The 22,589-nt window shown below is 44.6% G+C and overlaps 1 protein-coding gene across 1 annotated transcript; it reads right to left on the minus strand.

Moving 5' to 3' along the window:
• Nucleotides 1-2,797: 2,797 nt before the first annotated feature.
• Nucleotides 2,798-17,458, minus strand: LOC142596439 (uncharacterized). Its single transcript, XM_075725536.1, is given in 3 exon segments — nt 2,798-2,821; nt 8,022-9,305; nt 17,027-17,458. Coding segments are annotated over 3 exon segments (1,740 nt in total).
• Between the last annotated feature and the right edge of the window lie 5,131 nt (nt 17,459-22,589).

Here is a 22,589-nt window from a genome sequence, read left to right on the forward strand (position 1 = left end):
GAGATGTTCAAACATTATTGAATACCCTCTTTACCCTAGAAGAAAAACGATAGGTGTTGGAAAAAGCTAATGAGGAAAATGAAAGGCAAAATACGAGGGATGACCTGGCACAATTTATGCCAAAAGGGGAGCCAGAATGGGACCCCAATACTGGTGTGGGAAGAGCAATAATTAAACAATATCAACAATTGATTTTGTATGGGATACAACATGGGGTTCCTAAACAAAAGAATCTTTCAAAGTTATATGGAATAAAGCAAGAAAGTGATGAGAATCCCTCAGCCTTTTATGAAAGGCTATGTGAGGCTGCTAGAAAATGGATGGATTTAAATCCTGATGAAGATAGTAATAGGATGTTTAATATGTTGTTTATTGGCCAATTGGCACCAGATATTCAGAAAAAGTTACAAAAAGTGGATGGTGCAGAAGATATGACTATTGCTCAGTTAATAAGTATTGCCTATAAGGTGTATAATAACAGAGAAGAGGTGGAAAAAAGGGAAAAACAAAAAGATAGAAAGATGCGAGCTAGTTTGTTGACAGCGATAGTAAATGCTTCTCAAAGAGAAGGAGGCGAGAGTTACAGAGGGATGGTAAACAGAGGGAGAGGTCGTGGATGTATGCCTCTGCCTCAACCTATGAGTAATAACCTTGTTGGGATCAATCAATGTGCATATTGCAGAGAGGAAGGACATTGGAAGAGAGATTGTCCAAAAAGAAAGGGAGTACAAGTACCAGCAAAGGGGGGTCAGGTGCCAGAAGCAGATTTATTGATGATGGGAACCTATGATTCTGAATGAAGGGGACTAGGGGTGAATTTGACAATTTCCCCAGCAGATCCCCTGGTTCCAGTACAGCTGGGGAATGAAACTGTAGAATTTTTAGTTGATACCGGAGCCACTTATTCTGTAGTAAATAGTTGTAAGGGGCCTTTAAGCAAGTTCTCTATGCCTGTTGTTGGAGTCACGGGAAAGCGAGAAATGAAACCCTTTTTACGGCCAATGGAATGTAAAATTGGAGATCAAATTTTAACACATGAATTTCTGTATATGCCTGAATGCCTGGTACCTCTCTTAGGTTGAGATTTATTGAATAAGTTGGGGGCACAAATAATTTTTTCTAAAAATACCATTCAAATAAACATCCCAAAGAATAATGTTTGGAAAGCTCAGTTATGTCTGTTACAGAATGAAAATGAGAAAGAGATTCAAGTACCAGAAGAAATTTTGGATGCTGTTATTCCTACAGTATGGGCCACAAAAACGCCTGGAAGGGCGAAGTCAGCTATACTGATAAAAGTGGAACTGAAACCCAATGCTAAACCGGTAAGAAGGAAACAATACCCCATGAAATTAGAAGCAAGATTGGGATTAGAACCATTGATAGACAATTTCTTGCAACATGGACTTTTGCATGTCAATCAGAATGCAATACTCCAATATTACCAGTAAAAAAACCTCAATTGCAAGAATATCGGTTAGTTCAAGATCTAAGGGCAATTAATCCAATTGTACTTGATGTGCATCCGGTGGTACTCAATCCATACACTCTGTTATCCTCCATTTCAGAAACTAACATATATTTTACTGTGTTAGATTTAAAGGATGCTTTCTTTTGTATCCCATCGGAGACTGAAAGCCAGAAGTTATTTGCCTTTGAATGGGAGAGTCCAATGACAGGACACGGAAGACACAACTTTGCTGGACTGTACTGCCACAAGGAGTCAAAAACAGCCCTACTTTGTTTGGTAATGTACTTGCCAAGGAATTAGAACAATGGCAAGGTAAGAATCCTTACGTTACTCTTCTTCAATATGTGGACAACATACTTCTGGGAACAGATACTGAATTACAATGTAAAACAGCAACCATTAATTTATTAAATTTTTTGGGATTGGCTGGATACTGGGTGTCACAAAAGAAAGCACAAATAGTGCAAAAGACTGTCATTTATTTGGGATTTGAAATCTCTCAAGGGGAAAGGAAATGGGGAACTGAAAGAAAGGAAGCCATATGTCAAATTGCCCCTCCCCAGTCAAAAAGAGAACTAAGAGGATTTCTGGGTATGGTGGGCTGGTGCAGACTTTGGATACCAAATTTTGGACTGATGACGAAACCACTGTATGAGGCTTTGAAAGGGCCAGAAGTTTTGCAATGGACCCCTGAATGTTGAAAGGGTTTTGACAATATTAAGATGGCTTTGATGAAAGCGCCAGCCCTGGGATTGCCAAATTTGACTAAACCATTTACTTTGTATGTGTATGAAAGAATGCATGTGGCCTTGGGAATCTTAACTCAAACACTAGGAGACTGGAAGAGGCCAGTTGCTTACTTCTCTAAACAGTTGGATGAGGTTAGCAAAGGATGGCCTGCATGTCTTCAAGCAGTGGCTGCTGCAGTTTTGTTGATCCAAGAAGCCCATAAACTAACCCTGGGACAAAGAATCACTGTGTGTGTTCCACACGCAGTGTTTACTGTCTTGGAGCAGAAAGGACATCATTGGTTATCTCCTAGCAGAATGGTACAATATCAAGCTGTGTTGGTTGAACAGGATGATGTGTTACTAAAAACTTCTACCGCCTTCAATCTGGCAACATTGTTGCCCGTTTCCAGTGATGAAAATTTAACCCATGATTGTTTACAGACTATTGAACAGGTATATTCCAGTAGGCCAGATCTAAAGGACACTCCCTTGAAAAGCCCAGACTGGATTCTGTTTACAGATGGCAGCAGTTTCATCCTGAAAGGAGAATGAAAAGCCGGATATGCAGTGGTGACTTTAGAAGAGGAGGTGGAGGCTAACCCACTTCCAGCATATACATCTGCACAGAAAGCAGAATTGATTGCCCTCATTAGAGCATTGGAACTGTCCCAAGGAAAGCGAGTGAATGTTTATACTGATTCTAAATATGCTTTTGGGGTAGTTCATGGTCATGGAGAGATATGGAAGGAGTGCGGGTTGTTATCCTCTCGAGGAACTCCCATAAAGTATGGAACTGAGATTTTTAAGGTTGATAACGGCAGTTAATTTGCCCAAGGAAGTGGCAGTCATCCACTGTAAAGCACACCAATCAGGACAAACTGATGTGATGAAAGGAAATCGCAAGGCCGATGAAGTAGTGAGAAGAGTATCCTTTGGTAAAGTACTGGGTGCTCTGATCCCCATCATAAATTTAAAAATGCAAGTTCCTAGGTATACAGAAAAAGAAGATAAGCTAGCTAAGCTTTTGAATTGTGATAAAACACAGGATGGATGGTGGGTAACACCCAATGGACAATGTATAGTTACAGCCCCAATCATGAGAGAATTATTGCAACGAACTCATAGAGACACCCACATGGGAGCAGGTGCATTAGTCTCAAGTATTAAAAGGCATGCAATTGGACCCAGAATGCAACAATATACAGAGGGACTTGTTAAACAGTGCCAAATTTGTTGCAGAAACAATCCTAAAATAGAAAAGAAACCTCCACCTGGAGAGGTAAACCGGGGATATCTCCCTGGGGAACAATGGCAAATTGATTTTTCTGAATTACCTAAAAGTAATGGATATAAGTATCTTTTGGTATTGGTGGATACGTTTTCAGGGTGGCCTGAAGCTTTCCCATGTCATAACAATAAAGCTAGAGAAGTGATTAAAAACTTGTTGAAGGAAATAATACCAAGATTTGGGATTCCTGAAAGCATCTCTTCAGATAGAGGTCCTCATTTTATAGCAAAATAGTAAGAGAAGTTGCAAGGAATCTTCAAATACAGTGGGATTTACATACCCCCCGAGACCTCAATCTAGTGGGAAAGTGGAAAGGATGAATCAAACATTAAAAAGACAGATAGCAAAGTTATGTCAGGAGACACATTTAAAATGGGTAGAGGTTTTTCCCATAGCCTTGATGCGTATTCGTATTACTCCTCAAGTTAAGGAAGGAGTAAGCCCTTTTGAAATATTGTATGGCAGACCCTATTCAATAAATTTGACTGGGAAAGCAGATCAAATGCATGTAACGGGTAAGAAAATACTTACTATCTTTTATCTATGGCTAGAACTCTCTCTTCAGTGCATAGATATCTAAACACAAGAATGCCAATTCCATTGGATACTCCAGTGCATTTTTTTGAACCAGGAGATCAAGTATACCTTCGGGTTTGGAAAGATAAGCCACTAAAGGAGAAGTGGAAAGGACCATGTACAGTCTTACTCAAGACTAACACTGCAGTGAAAGTAGACGGAGTGGACTCCTGGATTCATTACAAAAGAGTTAAGAAAGCATCCACTCCGGAACAAAAACAATGGATTTCTAGGGAAACAGGATATTTAAAGTTAACTCTTTCTCACCTCAAATGAACTGTACCTGAGATGTTAGGAAGCAGTACCTTTTGGTTTTGTTTTTTTTTTTTTGTAACAGGGATTTGTATTTGGAGGATTCACAAACAATCAGGAGTGAATAGATCTAATCATAACAATAATGGTGATGAAGCGGATTTTACTGATTTGTCAGTACATTGGTAGCAGTCATGGTAATTTAATCTTACAGCTTGTGCAATCCTTTGGGAGAATCCATAATGTTAATCAGATAACAGCATGTTTACCATTACTCTGTATGTTAGGGAGAGTTTTGACTGTATAGAGCTTGACAATGGTGATGATAAGGTTGAGTGCTTATGGGTAAGGATGAGGGGGAAGGCCAACAAGGCAGACGTCCTGCTGGGAGTCTGCTATAGACCACCCAACCAGGATGAAGAGATAGATGAAGCGTTCTATAAGCGGCTGGCAGAAGTCTCGCAGTCGCCAGCCCTTGTTCTTGTGGGGGACTTCAACTTGCTGGACATCTGCTGGAAATACAACACAGCAGAGAGGCAGCAGTCTCAGAAGTTCCTAGAGTGTGTGGAGGATAACTTCCTGAGGCAGCTGGTAAGTGAGCCTACCAGGGGAGGTGCCTCGCTTGACCTGCTGTTTACAAACAGAGAAGGATAGAGGGAGATGTCGTGGTCAGAGGCCGTCTTGGGCTTAGCGACCACAATATGATAGAGTTCTCGATTCTTGGCGGTGTAAAGAGGAGGGGCAGCAAAAGTGTTACCATGGACTTCCGGAGGGCAGACTTTGGCCTGTTGAGGACGCTGGTTGGGAAAGTCCCTTGGGAGGCAGTCCTGAAGGGCAAAGGGGACCAGGAAGGCTGGGCATTCTTTAAGAAGGAAGTCTTAAGGGCACAGGAGCAGGCTGTCCCTGTGTGCCGTAAGACCAACCGGCGGGGAAGACGACCAGCCTGGCTGAACAGGGAGCTTTTGCGGGGACTCAGGGAAAAAAAGAGAGTCTACCGCCTTTGGAAGAAGCAACTCAGGAAGACTACAGGGATCTCGTTAGGCTATGCAGGGAGGAAATTAGAAAAGCAAAAGCCCAGCTAGAACTCAATCTGGCCACTGTTGTAAGAGATAATAAAAAATGTTTTTATAAAGTACATCAACAACAAAAAGAGAGCCAAGGAGAATCTCCATCCTTTGCTGGATGCAGGGGGGAACATTGCCACCAAGGATGAGGAAGAGGCTGAGGTACTTAATGCCTTCTTTGCCTCTGTGTTTAATAGCCAGACCAGTTATCCCCAGGGTACTCAGCCCCCTGAGCTTGAAGACAGGGACGGGGACCAGAATGGAGCCCTCATAATCCAGGAGGAAGCAGTTAATGACCTGCTATGCCACCTGGACGCTCACAAGTCTATGGGGCCGGATGGGATCCACCTCAGAGTACTGAGGAAGCTGGCAGAGGAGCTCGCCAAGCTACTCTCCATCATCTATCAGCAGTCCTGGTAAACAGGGGAGGTCCCTGATGACTGGAGGCTTGCCAATGTGACGCCCATCTACAAGAAGGGCCGGAAGGAGGATCTGGAGAACTACAGGCCTGTCGACCTGACCTCGGTACCAGGAAAGATTATGGAGCGGTTCATCTTGAGTGCGCTCAACAGGCATATGCAGGTCAACCAGGGGATCGGGCCCACCCAGCATGGGTTCATGAAAGGCAGGTCCTGCTTGACCAACCTGATCTCCTTCTATGAACTGGTGACCCGCCTGGTGGATGATGGAAAAGCTGTGGACGTCATCTACCCGGACCTCAGCAAAGCCTTTGACACAGGCTCCCATAGCATTCTGCTTGGGAAGCTGGCAGCTCATGGTTTGGACGGGCGTACTCTTCCCTGGGTAAAAAACTGGTTGGGTGGCCGAGCCCAGAGAGTAGTGGTGAATGGAGTTAAGTCCAGTTGGCAGCCGGTCACAAGCGGTGTTCCCCAGGGCTCTGTTTTGGGGCCAGTCTTGTTCAATATATTTATCAACAATCTGTATGAGGGGATTGAGTGTGCCCTCAGTAAGTTTGCAGATGACACCAAACTGGGTGGGAGTGTCGATCTGCTCGAGGGTAGGATGGCCCTGCAGAGGGACCTGGACAGGCTGGACCGATGGGCTGAGGCCAACTGTATGAGGTTCAACAAGGCCAAGTGCTGGGTCCTGCACTTGGGTCACAACAACCCCATGCAATGCTATAGGCTTGGGGAAGAGTGGCTGGAAAGCTGCCTGGCCGAAAAGGACCTGGGGGTGTTGGTAGACAGCTGGCTGAACATGAGCCAGCAGTGTGCCCAGGTGGCCAAGAAGGCCAACAGCATCCTGGCTTGTATCAGGAATGGTGTGGCCAGCAGAAGCAGGGAGGTGATTTTCCCCCTGTACTCGGCACTGGTGAGGCCGCACCTGGGATACTGTGTCCATTTTTGGGCCCCTCAATACAAGAAAGACATTGAGGTGCTGGAGCGTGTTCAGAGAAGAGCAACGAAGCTGGTGAAAGGTCTAGAGAACAAGTCTTATGAGGAGCAGCTGAGGGAACTGGGATTCTTTAGCCTAGAGAAGAGGAGGCTGAGGGGAGACCTTATCGCTCTCTACAACTACCTGAAAGGAGGTTGTAGTGAGGTGGGTATTGGTCTCTTCTCCCAAGTAGTTAGCGATAGGAGAAGAGGAAATGGGCTCAAGCTGCGCCAGGGGAGGTTTAGATTGGATATTAGGAAAAATTTCTTCACGGAAAGAGTGGTCAAGCATTGGAACAGGCTGCCCAGAGAGGTGGTGGAGTCACCATCCCTGGAAGAGTTCAAAAAACGGGTAGACATGGCACTCTGGGACATGGTTTAGTGGGCATGGTGGTGTTGGGTTGATGATTAGACTGATGATCTTAGAGGTCCTTTCCAACCTTAATGATTCCTAGTTTTTACTTTGATTATAAATGATCCAGCCACCAAGCCAGGAGGCGTGGGGTTGCTACTTTACCTTTAATTTTTTTAGTGGTGGACTTGGTAATGTTAGGTTAATGGTTGGACTGGATGATCTTAAAGGTCTTTTCCAACCTAAACGATTCTATGATTACAACGGTGTCCTGGTTTTGGCTGGGATAGAGTTAATTTTCTTCCTAGTAGCTGGCATAGTGCTGTGTTTTGGATTTAGTAGGAAAAGAATGTTGATAACACACTGATGTTTTTAGTTGTTGCTAAGTACTGCTTATGCTAGTCAAGGACTTTTCAGCTTCCCATGCTCTGCCAGGTGCACAAGAAACTGGGAGGGGGCACAGCCAGAATAGTTGATCCAAACTGACCAAAGGGCTATTCCATACCATATGACATCATGCTCAGTATATAAACTGGGGGGGGGGTTGGCCGGGGGCAGCGATTGCTGCTCGGGAACTGCCTGAGTATTGGTTGGCGGGTGGTGAGCAATTGCACTGTGCATCACTTGCTTTGTATATTATTGTTATTATTATTATTATATTGTTTTTATTATCAGTACTATTTTACTTTATTTGAATTATTAAACTGTTCTTATCTCAACCCAGGAGTGTTTCTCACTCTTACTACTCCGATACTCTCCCCCATCCCATCGGGGTAGGGGGAGTGAGCGAGCGGCTGTGTGGTGCTTAGTTGCTGGCTGGGGCTAAAGCACGACAATATGCAAGGAGGTTTTGGTAATAATGTCAGCTGTCTAGCTATTCTCCACACTCTAACATATAGAACTATATTTAACAGCGAAGATAATATGGTAAAAATGAGTAAGATTACAATAGTATGCAATAGTCAATTCAGAATTCCCGTTGCAGTTGGTGACCATCCGAATAAGGTATCCCACCAGTGATGTTCCCCATCTTTTTTCACTTGTTCTAGAATATGATGTCTCTTTTCTGTGTCATGATGGATGGTAATCAGAGTTTTTTGTCCATTGTTCTGAATTCTTTTCAGCAGTTGATTCAGGTCACTATGTTGCAACATTTTTCTCACCAATGTGAGATTCATGCCAATGGGGGTAGGCAATAAATGATACAATGTATAGTTAGATTGTAACAATTGGTGGGTTGTGACAGGAGCTGAATAGTTAAAGTCACATCCTATGATTTTGATAAAATTACAAATACAGGTATTTGAGTGATTGTATATATCTATAGAGATGTTATCTACAGATACAGAGTTACAAAGGGTTCTCATACAGACGCATCCATGTCCAACATATATAAGCACAGTTTCAGGGATTTCATTGGGATGTATTTCAAAACGACAAACACTTTGTTCAGTGTCAAGACAAATGTCTTGGGCCTTAATGGTGTTATTTTCACAAATAAATCCCTGTTGTTCACATACAAGACATGCATCAACATCAATAGTTTGCCATTTATTCCCATTTTGTCGGGCCCATACTCTATGTTTTAATGGATAGAGTACAGTTCCATTATGGTTTAACCCCAGCGCAATGATTGGGTATATGGTGTATACCGAAGCATTGCATGTTGTTAGTACAAAAGCTGTGGCTTTACTGTCGGTAGGGTTGTAAGTAAAATTGATTAGACGCCACCAGGATTGGAAGTCTCTTTCAAATTGACTTGCATTATCCCAGATTACCTTTCGAATTTCAGTGGGCAAGGTGCCCTTATCGCCTTCTCTTATAATTGTTGTTACAGTAGATTGTATCCACCATTGGGCTTGAATACAACTAAGAGCAAGAGAGAGACTAGTTTGAGCTGTGCCTAGTGCGTCCATGATTAGTTGGTGGTCTTCTTCATTGATTCTTTCCCACTTAGGTAGTATGTCAGCTACAAGCCATTGACTAGTTCCCAATGCTGACAGAGAAGACCGTAAGGGGTGTTCCAATTTGTTCAAATCACTTGTTGTGCTTAATTTATTCATGAGTATTTCAGCATCTATACTATTCAAGACTCCCAATCCTGTCCCTGTGACACCGGTTATATCTCTCTCTGCTCGCTTTGGGGAGGTGAGAGTTTGTCCATGTAACCATGCTAACTGTCGTGGTTTAGCCCCAGCCAGCAACTAAGCACCACACAGCCGCTCACTCACTCCCCCTACCCCGATGGGATGGGGGAGAGAATCAGAGGAGTAAGAGTGGGGAAAAAAAAACACTCCTGGGTTGAGATAAGAACAGTTTAATAATTGAAATAAAGTAAAATGATAATAATATAACAATGATAATAATAATAACAATATACAAAGCAAGTGATGCACAATGCAATTGCTCACCACCCACCAACCGACACCCAGACAGTTCCCGAGCAGTGATCACTGCTCCCCGGCCAACCCCCCCCGCCCAGTTTATATACTGAGCATAACGTCATATGGTATGGAATAGCCCTTTGGTCAGTTTGGATCAACTGTTCTGGCTGTGCCCCCTCCCAGTTTCTTGTGTACCTGGCAGAGCATGGGAAGCTGAAAAGTCCTTGACTAGCATAAGCAGTACTCAGCAACAACTAAAAACATCAGTGTGTTATCAGCATTCTTCTCCTACTAAATCTAAAACACAGCACTATGCCTGCTACTAGGAAGAAAATTAACTCCATCCCAGCCGAAACCAGGACAGTATCCACCCCATATTCTATACCATTTACGTCATGCACAGGCCATTCCCTCTCCAATTCTAATTAATCACCACCGGTTTCCCTATCTTGTCTTGATATATACACACAGATATCATTCCCTTCGTCTATGGCCCATTCCTGTAAAATATCCATTGAGTTCATTTAGCCCATGACTTTGGGTTCCATCTGTCTTTCAGAACAGGAGAGGTGGTGTGCAGTGTTGGATTGTTGCATGACGAAGCCAGTTCTCATTCCAACATGGTTTCATCAAAGTTCATTTTCATTAAGCTGGGCAATTCTCACTGTAATACCGTTGATGTGGCATATAGCAACCATAACATACAGTATTATTTACTTGACATTAACATACTATATTATTACATTAACATACAGTTAAGAGATAACACACAATAAGAGATAACATAAGTATTATATAGCAATTAATATCATACAATTCAGTTCATTGGCTATTTTCACCCAAAATCAAATTCCTTTGAGGTACACATTGGACTTGCCCATCCTTTCGCATCACCCACCAAGTGCACCCAGGTCCTTGAGCAAAAGCAATCCCACGAATGGGTTTGCCTTTGCCAGAAGGGGAGGTCACCCAGACTGTCTTCCCCAGCATATTTTTTATGTGCACTACAGGGACTTTATCTCCTTCTACAGTACGTAGAAGTTTTGATTGGGCAGGGCCAGCTCGATTGGCAGATCCCCTGGTGTTGACTAACCAGGTGGCTTTTGCTAAATGTGTATCCCAATGTTTGAATGTCCCACCACCCATTGCTCTCAAGGTAGTCATTGTATCGCTCGATTTTCCCGGAGGCTGGTGCATGGTAAGGGATGTGATATACCCACTCAATGCCGTGCTCTTTGGCCCAGGTGTCTATGAGGTTGTTTCAGAAATGAGTCCCGTTGTCTGACTCGATTCTTTCTGGGGTGCCATGTCGCCACAGGACTTGCTTTTCAAGGCCCAGGATGGTGTTCCAGGTGGTGGCATGGGGCACAGGATACGTTTCCAGCCATCCGGTGGTTGCTTCCACCATGGTGAGCACATAGCGCTTGCCTTGGCGGGTCTGTGGGAGTGTGATATAATCAATCTGCCAGGCCTCCCCATATTTATATTTTAGCCATCGTTCACTATACCTGAGAGGCTTGAACCGCTTGGCTTGCTTGATTGCAGTGCATGTTTCACATTCATGAATAACCTGTGCAATACTGTCCATAGTTAAGTCCACCCCTCGGTCACGAGCCCATCTATATGTTGCATCCCTTCCTTGATGGCCTGAGGCGTCATGGGCCCACCAAGCTATAAATAATTCACCCTTATGTTGCTAGTCCAGATCCACCTGAGCCCCTTCAATCTTAGCTGCCTGATCCACCTGCTGGTTGTTTTGATGTTCTTCAGTGGCCTGACTCTTGGGTACGTGAGCATCTACGTGACATACTTTTACAACCAGTTTCTCGACCTGGGCAGCAATATCTTGCCATAATGCGGCAGCCCAGATGGGTTTGCCTCTGCACTGCCAGTTGCTCTGCTTCCATTGCTGCAAGCACCCCCACAGGGCATTTGCCACCATCCATGAGTCAGTATAGAGATAAAGGACTGGCCACTTTTCTCTTTCAGCAATATCTAAAGCCAGCTGGATGGCTTTCACCTCTGCAAACTGACTCGACTCCCCTTCTCCTTGAGCAGTTTCTGCGACTTGTCGTATAGGACTCCAGACAGCAGCTTTCCACCTCCGATGCTTTCCCACAAGATCATAGAATCATAGAATCATCTAGGTTGGAAAAGACCTTTAAGATCATCCAGTCCAACCATTAACCTACACTACCAAGCCCACTCTAGACTAATCAAGGGTAGACCAGACTAAACCATATCCCGAAGTGCCACATCTACCCGTTTTTTAAACGCCTCCAGGGATGGTGACTCCACCACCTCTCTGGGCAGCCTGTTCCAATGCCTGACCACCCTTTCCGTAAAGAAATTTTTCCTAATTTCCAGTCTAAACCTCCCCTGGCGCAGCTTAAGCCCATTTCCTCTTGTCCTATCGCTAGCTACTTGGGAGAAGAGACCAACACCCACCTCACTACAACCTCCTTTCAGGTAGTTGTAGAGAGCGATAAGGTCTCCCCTCAGCCTCCTCTTTTCCAGGCTAAACAACCCCAGTTCCCTCAGCCGCTCCTCATAAGACTTGTTCTCCAGACCCTTCACCAGCTTCGTTGCCCGCCTCTGAACACGCTCCAGCACCTCAATGTCTTTCTTGTATTGAGGGGCCCAAAACTGGACACAGTATTCCAGGTGCGGCCTCACCAGCGCCGAGTACAGGGGGACAATCACCTCCCTGCTCCTGCTGGCCACAGCATTCCTGATACAAGCCAGGATGCTGTTGGCCACCTTGGCCACCTGGGCACACTGCTGGCTCATGTTCAGCCGGCTATCTACTAACACCCCCAGGTCCTTTTCGGCCAGGCAGCTTTCCAGCCACTCCTCCCCAAGCCTGTAGCGTTGCATGGGGTTGTTGTGACCGAAGTGCAGGACCCGGCACTTGGCCTTGTTAAACCTCATACAGTTGGCCACGGCCCATCGATCCAGCCTGTCCAGGTCCCTCTGCAGGGCCATCCTACCCTCGAGCAGATCGACACTCCCATCATGAGGAGTCCATGACAGGACCCATCAGTGAACAAGGCATATTGCTTCTCATTTTCTGGCAATTTATTATACAGTGGGGCCTCTTCAGCACGTGTCACCTCCTCCTCTGGTGATATTCTAAGGTTTTTTCCTTCTGGCCAGTCCATGATCACTTCCAAGATTCCTGGGTGACTGGGGTTTCCTATTCGAGCCCGTTGTGTGATCAATGCAACCCACTTACTCCAGGTAGCATCAGTTGCATGATGTGTAGAGGGGACCTTCCCTTTGAACATCCAGCCCAGCACCGGCAGTTGGGGGGCCAGCAGGAGCTGTGCTTCAGTACCAACCACTTCTGAAGCAGCTCGAACCCCTTCATATGCTGCCAATATCTCTTTCTCAGTTGGAGTATAGCGGGCTTCGGATCCTCTGTATCCCCGACTCCAAAACCCTAGGGGTCGACCTCGAGTCTCCCCTGGTGCTTTCTGCCAGAGGCTCCAGGTAGGGCCATTCTTCCCGGCTGCGGTGTAGAGCACATTTTTAATATCCTGCCCTGCCCGGACTGGCCCAAGGGCTACTGCATGAACTATCTCCCGTTTAATTTGTTCAAAGGCTTGTTGTTGCTCAGGGCCCCATTTGAAATCGTTCTTCTTCCGGGTCACTTGATAGAGAGGGCTTACGATTTGGCTGTAATTTGGAATATGCATTCTCCAAAAACCCACAACGCCTAAGAAAGCTTGTGTTTCCTTTTTGCTAGTTGGTGGGGACATAGCTGTTATTTTGTTGATCACATCCATTGGGATCTGACGATGTCCATCTTGCCATTTTATTCCTAAGAAGTGGATCTCCTGTGCAGGTCCCTTGACCTTACTTTGTTTTATGGGAAAACCGGCCTTCAGAAGGATTTGGACTATTTCCTTTCCCTTCTCAAAAACAACTTCTGCTGTATTGCCCCACATGACAATGTCATGAATGTACTGCAGATGTTCTGGAACTTCACGCTGTTCCAGTGCCGTCTGGATCAGTCCATGGCAAATGGTGGGGCTGTGCTTCCACCCCTGGGGCAGTCGATTCCACGTGTACTGAACACCCCTCCAGGTAAAAGCAAACTGTGGCCTGCACTCTGCTGCCAAAGGGATGGAGAAAAATGCATTAGCAATGTCAATTGTGGCATACCACTTGGCTGTCTTTGACTCCAGTTTGTATTGAAGTTCTAGCATGTCTGGCACGGCAGCACTCAGTGGTGGTGTAACTTCGTTCAGGCCACGATAATCCACTGTTAGTCTCCACTCCCCATTAGACTTTCGCACTGGCCATATGGGACTGTTAAAGGGTGAGCGAGTCTTGCTGATCACTCCCTGGCTCTCCAGTTGACGAATCAGGTCATGGATGGGAATCAGGGAGTCTCAGTTGGTGCGATATTGCTGCCGATGCACTGTTGTGGTAGCGATCGGCACCTGTTGTTCCCCAACCTTCAGCAACCCTACAATAGAAGGGTCCTCTGAGAGACCGGGCAAGGTGGACAACTGTTTAATTTCCTCTGTCTCCAAAGCAGCTATACCAAAAGCCCACCGGTACCCTTTTGGGTCCTTGAAATACCCTCTCCTGAGGTAATCTATGCCAAGGATGCACGGACCCTCTGGGCCAGTCACAATGGGGTGCTTCTGCCACTCATTCCCAGTTAGGCTCACCTCAGCCTCCAATACAGTTAACTGTTGGGATCCCCCTGTCACTCCAGAAATACAAATGGGTTCTGCCCCTCTATAGTTTGATGGCATTTGATGCACCAGTGTCCACCAGAGCCTTATACTCCTGTGGGTCTGAAGTTCCAGGCCATCGAATCCACACAGTCCAGTAAACCCGATTGTCCCTTTCCTCCACCTGGCTGGAGGCAGGGCCCCTCTAACACTGGTCATAGTATTCGTTGTTCACTCCTTGTAAATGTGAATCAAAAGTCCCTTGATTAAGAACGGGAGTAGAATTATCCCTCCTCCTCTGTCTCGGGAACTGCTCACTGGAAACTGGAGCTGCAATTTTCCTGGGAGAACTGCCTTTTGTAAAAGTTTTTCCTTGCAACTCATGCACCCGTGCTTCTAGGGTCGAGGTGGGTTTTCCATCCCACTTCCTCATGTCCTCTCCGTGGTCACACAGGTAAAACCACAGGGTGCCCCGTGGTCTGTATCCTCTCCATCCTCTCTCTTGAGCATAGGGACGTTGACTCCTAATGGCTGAGACACTGGTCCATACAGGTGGGGAGTAGGACAGATCCTGTCTGAGTTGTTGGAACTCTCGGCCTATTTTTTCAGACAGTTTTTCCACAGCCGAGACACAGGCCCGTAGGGAGGAAGAGATATTTTCTTCATATTCCCGGAGTCGTCTAGCCACTTCATCCACCACTGGTGCCTCGTCATCTTTCCAGGTCAGTACTGCCAACGAGTTGGAATACGATGCTGGTGCGCTCTGTACCACCTTCTGCCACATGGGTTGTGTGCACCTGACTTCATCTGGATCTTTGGGTAACTGCTCATCGTTCAGGTCACTGTAAATCACCTCCAGCACGCCTAATTCCCTCAAGTACTGGATACCCTTCTCTATGGTGGTCCATTTGCCTGGGCGGTATAAAACATCCTCCTTGAAGGGGTACCTTTCCTTCACGCTTGACAGAAGTCGCCTCCAGAAGCTGAGTGGTTTTTCCCCCTTTTCCAATTGCTTTGTCAATGCCCCCTTCCCTGGAAAGGTATCCCAGCTGCTTGGCTTCCTTACCCTCTAAATCCAGACTACTGGCCCCGTTATCCCAGCATCGGAGCAGCCAGGTGATGATGTGCTCGCCTGGATGACGACTGAAATCTTTTCGCATATGTCGCAGCTCACCCAGGGATAGGGATCGGGTGGTTACCATCTCATTTACGGGTTCTTCCTCCTCTGGTTCTCGTGATGGCCCTGGTTCATCTTCTTCCCTTACTAAACGAGTTGATTTTCTTGTGTATTTTTTCTTCTGTATAGGGGCAACTGATACCGGTGCGGGTTGATTCTCTGTTTTAGCCACGGTGCCTGTCACTGGGTTTGGAGTAGTCGCAGTGCCTGTGGCAGGGGTTGGAGTGGCTGCAGTGCCTGTAGCGGGGGTTTGAGTAGTGACAGTGCTTGTCGTTTTGTCATCAGATCCAGAGACCTTCTCTTTCCCTTGAGGGTACTGAATAGTGTTGACCATGGCTCGATAGGCATGGGCCAGTCCCCAGCATGTTGCAATGATTTCTGTGTCTCTGGAGTTGCCAGGGTGACAGCATACTTTTTCCAAATACTTTACTAGTTCTTCAGGATTCTGCACTTGTTCAGGGGTGAAGTTCCAAAACACTAGAGGTGCCCACTGTCCTAGGTACTTGCCCATACTATCCCACACACCCTGCCACTCATAACTCTCCAGCCTTGGGGCAGATCTCTGGATGATATTCTTAAATTGCTTACTAATCTTTGTCAAAACCGAAACAATATTCCCAAGAAGTATCAATAGAAGTATCTTAACTGCCCAGGGATGTTCAAAATACTGAAAACTTTCTGTAATGAGGGAGGAAGCATTATAGAAGAAGGTAATGAAGGTGCCATTCTGTATTTCCTCCACAACAAACGTCTCCAAGGGAAAGGTATAATTGCTAACTCTCTCCATGAGGTGGTACCCGAAGTACAGTAGTGACTTGTGTATAAAACCCAGATACAAAACAATGCTCAAGGTCAGGATTTTGATAAGGAACCTCCCAAGCAAAACATCCTTAATCACTGCAGAGCATAGTGCAATGCACAGACCAACACCAAGCTTTAACATGCACAGCCAAGAAAAGAACATGGTACAGATCAGATGAACTAATATCATGACTGGCAACTGTTAACAGATTCCTTAATACACTCTAGTTAATCTGTTCTTATCTCAAACCCTTCGAGCCCCACGTTGGGCGCCAAAAAGGACTGTTGTGGTTTAGCCCCAGCCAGCAACTAAGCACCACGCAGCCGCTCACTCACTCCCCCTACCCCGATGGGATGGGGGAGAGAATCGGAGGAGTAATGTGGGAAAAAAAAAACACTCCTGGGTTGAGATAAGAACAGTTTAATAATTGAAATAAAGTAAAATGATAATAATATAATCATGATAATAATAATAACAATATACAAAGCAAGTGATGCACAATGCAATTGCTCACCACCCGACGACCGACACCTAGACAGTTCCCGAGCAGCGATCGCTGCTCCCCGGCCAACCCCTCATAGTTTATATACTGAGCATGATGTCATATGGTATGGAATAGCCCTTTGGTCAGTTTGGATCAACTATTCTGGCTGTGCCCCCTCCCAGTTTCTTGTGCACCTGGCAGAGCATGGGAACCTGAAAAGTCCTTGACTAGCATAAGCAGTACTTAGCAACAACTAAAAACATCAGCGTGTTATCAACATTCTTCTCCTACTAAATCCAAAACACAGCACTGTGCCTGCTACTAGGAAGAAAATTAACTCTATCCCAGCTGAAACCAGGACACTAACCATCCGGTATAGGATGCATTTAGGAATGGTGAGCAGGTAGGTTTAATTGTAGAGATGTTAACCTGCATTGACAGTTCCACTCGTTTGAGGGACCATGATGGGTTAAATAATATTCGCTCTTGTCCAGTATTTTTGATCACATATGGTCCAATTTTAGAAATTTGTGGGGATAGGGTTTTCTTATCCATTACAATCGGGGCGGATGTTATTGTACTAGGCTCAGTAATGTCTATTTTAAATTTAAAGGACAGTCCCATGCTATGGCGAGCCCAGAGGCAGACTACGAGAACAGGTTGTACTAAGGTAAAATTGTACCAACAGTCCATTCTTTCAGAGGCACAAAGTTTCGTATCTTTTTCTATTGAGTCTGATGTGATATTGTACACAGAAATCTGAGATGCCTTCTCATGAGCAGACCCATTGATCATCCGGCATCCTATTTTAATTTCTTTCCCTGTTGTTCCTCAAAGTTGAGGAACTTTACCATCAGCTTCATCTTTGTCCCAGCTCCATTTGTTTTCCAAGTATGCCTCAGTTCCGTGCATGACCATGATAGAAAGGTTTAAATTTCCCATACTAGGGTGTATTCCCATACTCCCGGTATACTTAACACGAGCTTGAGACCATGGCCATTCTATGGTTCTTTGACCACAGGCTAAGAGGAGTGGCGTTGCTAGGGTTTGGAATAGTAACATGAACACAGCATTTCCGTTCGCCATCCTGCGGGGTGCTGCAAAAGAGAGAGAAAAGAGAAACAAAAAACCAAACCTGTTTTGGCAGGGAGAGTCCGAACAGGTTACCCCTTTTATGATACAGGATAAATCCACCTAGTAGTAATTCTGTGTTTTGTACCACTGTTATCAATAGCTTCCCAAGCAAGTGTGCCACGAGTTTAGTCAGAGTCATAGGCACATTTCCAATTTGTGGTAAATTAACCATAACCGCTTTTCCTGGTTGAAATGTTATTGGGTATTTTCTTTCATCGGCAGAGGGAGCATTAGGCTTGGTCTCAGTAAAGAATACTTGACTCACGGGGCTTCCAGTGGGTCCATATCGATTATTTAATTGGTGAAGTATTTTAGAAAGTCGAGTATCCCACCGTGCCTTGTGTGGTTCAAGGCTTCTTTTTAATAAGCCATTAGTTCTTTCCACTATGTCATTTGATTGGGGGTAATATGGGGTGTGAAATATCCATTGAATTTCTTCCTGTTTTGCCCATTCTTGTACCTCCTTGCATGAAAAGTGTGACCCTTTATCACTTTGGATGGTATCAGGAGTAGGTAGACTTGAGAACCAAGATGATAGCCCTCGTACTGTATTTTGTCCATCAGCTTTTTGACACTTAGTTGCCATAAGCAAACCAGAGACTACTTCTACTCCTGTGAGGATATATCGATACCCCGCAGAAAGTTTAAGCGGTCCAATATAATCCATCTGCCAGGTAGACCGCAAAGTTTTTCCCTGTTTGATATGTAAGGGGGGTGCTTTAGCAGGGTGATTTGCTCATAGTTTTAATTTGCATTGAGGACATTCTGTGAGAATAGCTTTACAAGTTTTCCTGTCTAGAGGCCAACCTTTGCTTTGTGCAGCAAAATAAAGTGCTTCTGTGCCTGTGTGACCTAATTTTTGATGTAGCCACTCTCCCAACCGGTACCACTCAGAATTTGAGGAGTTGTCTATTTCTATTTTCCTGATCTTTGCCAATTCATCTACCTTTTGGTTCCAGTTTGTAGCTGGTTTCTTATCTTTGGCATGAGCTTTTACCCATCCCATCTTGAATGGAGTTTTTCTGCCTATATTCAATAATAATTGCCAATCTTGAGTTCTCCAGATTGGAGATCTGTTTACTTCCCAGTTTAGCGATTCCCATTGACAGAGCCATTGTGTGGCACCAGCCCACACAGCATAGGAATCTACATATATCACCTTTGCTCTGTTTTGTGCTGCTAGAACAACTGCCCTTAATTCTCCTACTTGTGCACTACCTTCACCTTCTTCTATTACTTGTTTGCCGGTGGTAATTCCTAATGCAGCAGCCTTATATTGCCATTTACCATTTATTCTTTTTGCTGAGGCATCAGTAAACCAAATGTTTTCTGTTGGTGTTCCCTCAGTGAGGGGAGGTGCGTCTAAAATTGGTGAGGGTTTAAAAGGTTGTTGTAATACTAATGGGTCTGCATTTATAGGCATTTGTAATTTGGAGACCTTAGTATGTCCTTTGGTTAATTTCATTTCCTCTGCAATCCCTGTCAAGTAGGCATACCACTTTCTGACTGTAGGTTTTTGTGCAACTCCTTCTGGGGGAGCAGTTCCCTTTAGAATTGCTTCTAATAAATTAAATGGACCTCTGGTTTGTACAGATTGTTCCTGGTGTATCTTTTCAACTTGTTTCACTGCTCGGACTAAAGACAAAAGTCCCTTCTCCCACTCAGAATCTCTCTGTTCTGTCTCTTTAAATGCAGTTGAGCTGAATAGTAAAGGTCTTTTTGGTCCATCTGGGCCAGTTTGGAATAGGTTACAGTAAGTACCATGCTCAGCAAAACCCCATTCTGCTATAATAGGGTCGTGGGGGTGTATGGGTCCCAGGGATTGATATTGTTTTTAATTCCTGTATTAGAGTTTTAACTGCCTCTTCCTGTTCTCGATTCCATTGCCACGGTTTTCCCTTTCATAAGAGTGAGTAAAGTGGGCGAGCAAGGATAGACAATCCAGGTACATGTTTTGTCCAGTATCCTAAAGTACCCATAAGCTGTTGTAATTCTTTCCTAGATTGAGGCATCTGTAACTGTTCTATTTTATTTAGGGTGTCTGGTGGGATTGTCGCACTACCTGCAATCCACCAAGTACCCAAAAACTTTACCTCTCTGCTTGGTTTCTGACACTTCTCAGGTGGGATTTCAACTTCTGCTTTATGTAGTGCTTGCCATACTGGTGTTGCTGCTTCCCCTACCTCCTCAGGGGAATTTCCTCCGATTAGAATATCATCTATATATTGGTATAGTTTCACATTCTGAGGAAGTGTGACTGTTTGCAACAGTTCAGCAAGCGCAGCATGAGCAATTGTAGGTCAGTGTTTATATCCCTGTGGGAGTCTGTTAAAGGTATATTGTATACCTTCCCAGGTAAAAGCAAATTTTTCTTTATCCTCCTCCTGCAAGGGGACCATAAAGAACATATCTTTCACATCTAGCGCTGCCATCCATGGGTGTGCAGCTGCTTGTAGTGTGGCTGTTAAGGTCGCAATATTAGGGACTGCAGCCATTAGCGGAGCTGTGTTGGCATTTAGATGCCTATAATCAATTGTCAGGCGCCATCTCCCATCTGGCTTTTGGACTGGCCAGACTGGTGAATTGTATGGGGAGTGGGTTCTGGAGATAATTTGTCATTTTTCTAAATCAGCTATGACTTCAGAAATTCTGGCTAGTGCCACAGCAGAAATCAGGTATTGTGGTATGTTAGTAACTTTTGAATCAGGGAGTGCAGGGGCTTCATGGAGTAAACACACTATAGCCTCCCGATCTTTATCAGGGTTAGGATTAATATTTGAACCAAAGGACCATATACTACCATCTGGGAGACGCCAAGTTCAGCCATTCAAAATATCAAAGCCCAAAATATTTTCATTATGATTTTTCACTGTAAAGTGGGTAGACAGCATGCATTTTTCACCCGGGAGCCATAAATTAACCTTTGCAGTTCAACAAATAGCACTTGCTCCATTCACTCCAGTAATTTTAACCCTTTGCCGTCCAGGTCATATACCCAGCTTCTCAGCATCTTGTGTCAATATTGAAATTTGTGCTCCCGTGTCTATTAGGAATTTTATTAATTGTCGTTGAGGACCAACTGGGATTAAAATATATGGACCATTATTATCTATCCATTGATAGGAGTCCACTTGCCGGACAGACAGACCCAATTGTCATCCAGGAACTACCCATTTTTTGATCCCGGATTTTGGGAAAGGAAAGGGTTATCACCGCCTCTCGGAGTTGGTGATAGTATCTGAGCATTGGAAATTGTGTCTTTGAAATGCATGAATTAGATATTGGATAACGCTGGCAGGTTGTCTCTGAATTACAGCTCTCAGAATGCCTAATGTCAATGCTTGATTATATAGTTCTCTCCACCTCTGAACCCTAGGTTAACAATTTATGGGTTTCGGTTCCTGGGAACTATTTTGGGGTGTTTGTTTAATTTGTCTGATGTTATGATTAGGATTTTCAGTTTCAACAGATTGATTACTCTATCCCACTTCTCGCCCATGTTTTATGATGTCATGTATCAGTGTTGCCCAGGTGGGGAGATCTCTGTGCACTAGGGCCCCTTCCTGTTCATTGGCAACCTCCTTTATGTCTAATAGGGCATTGAACTCTGCATCCCTCCTTATCTCATCTCATTTTGCAATGAGGTAGGATTTGAGCATAGCAGGGGCTCCCTTAATTAATGGCTTTACCATCTCATGATTCATGATTACTGATATGGGAATGTCAAGAGGGCCACGATCATACATGGCCTGAATACAGGCAGCTTTTGTAATAGCTGTGGAAAGTTCATTTAGGGATTTAATAGGTATTACTAGAGGTTCTCCTCTTTCCTGTATATCAATTCCACCAGCCCAGTATGCCACTCTACTGGTTATCGAGTAGGGATCATCTGGAGGCATGGGGCCAGCATTTAAAAAGACACCAGGACCCCAAAATCCATTGGTTTCCTCGCCATTTAGTAAAATTCTATCTCCCCCAGTTAAACATGCTCTCCATAAATATTCAGTTTCGCCTGGTTTACGGCCATAGCGTTCTTGTAGGTCAGCCATTTGGAGTGGATCAAATGGGGTTATTTTTCAGGTACGATTTCCTATTCCACCCCAAGGCCCAGTAGTTTATTCTGTTTTTATAATGGGCCTAGCTACATATGTAGGGGTATTTGGAGGAGATAAGGAATCATCTTTCCCCGTTTCGTTATCATCGGGGTCACCCCAGATGTTTCCATCCCATTCTTCAGGAGATACAATTAGTTTCCTAATTTGTGCAATGTCAAGAGAATTGGGAGCTTGCATGAGCATCATCTCAACCTTTTCTGCCAATTTTTGTTTTTCCTCCTTTTCTTTCTGCAACTGTTCCTGTAGTAGTGGACAGTATTAATTCAGCTGCCTTCCTGCCTTCTATTTCATCTTTTAGATCCTGCTCCCTTTTATTAAACCTTTCCCTGTCTTTGCAGGCAGCTTCTAGGCAGGTGCCTAGCATTTTGCAAATTATTCCATCCACCCTACACATCCATTTACACTACATGTAGGCATAGGTGATTAGAGATATCAACAGCTATTATGGCAATAAGATGTGCAAGATACAAAGGATTACCCTATTGCCTTTGTCTCTAAATCCTGGCAAGGCTCCCAGGAACTACACTCCAAGAAAATGCTATTAGCAGCATATGAAGGGCTGCTAACTACTGAGCCATTAACTCAAGAAAGGGAAATCAAGTTATGTGTGCCTATTCCTATCTTAAAACTGATTTTAACTGATAAACCGTTGCCCCTAGGGGTAGCACAAAAGACTA

The sequence above is a fragment of the Pelecanus crispus genome, chromosome W (genome assembly GCF_030463565.1).
Source record: "Pelecanus crispus isolate bPelCri1 chromosome W, bPelCri1.pri, whole genome shotgun sequence".
Taxonomy (NCBI): Eukaryota; Metazoa; Chordata; class Aves; order Pelecaniformes; family Pelecanidae; genus Pelecanus; species Pelecanus crispus.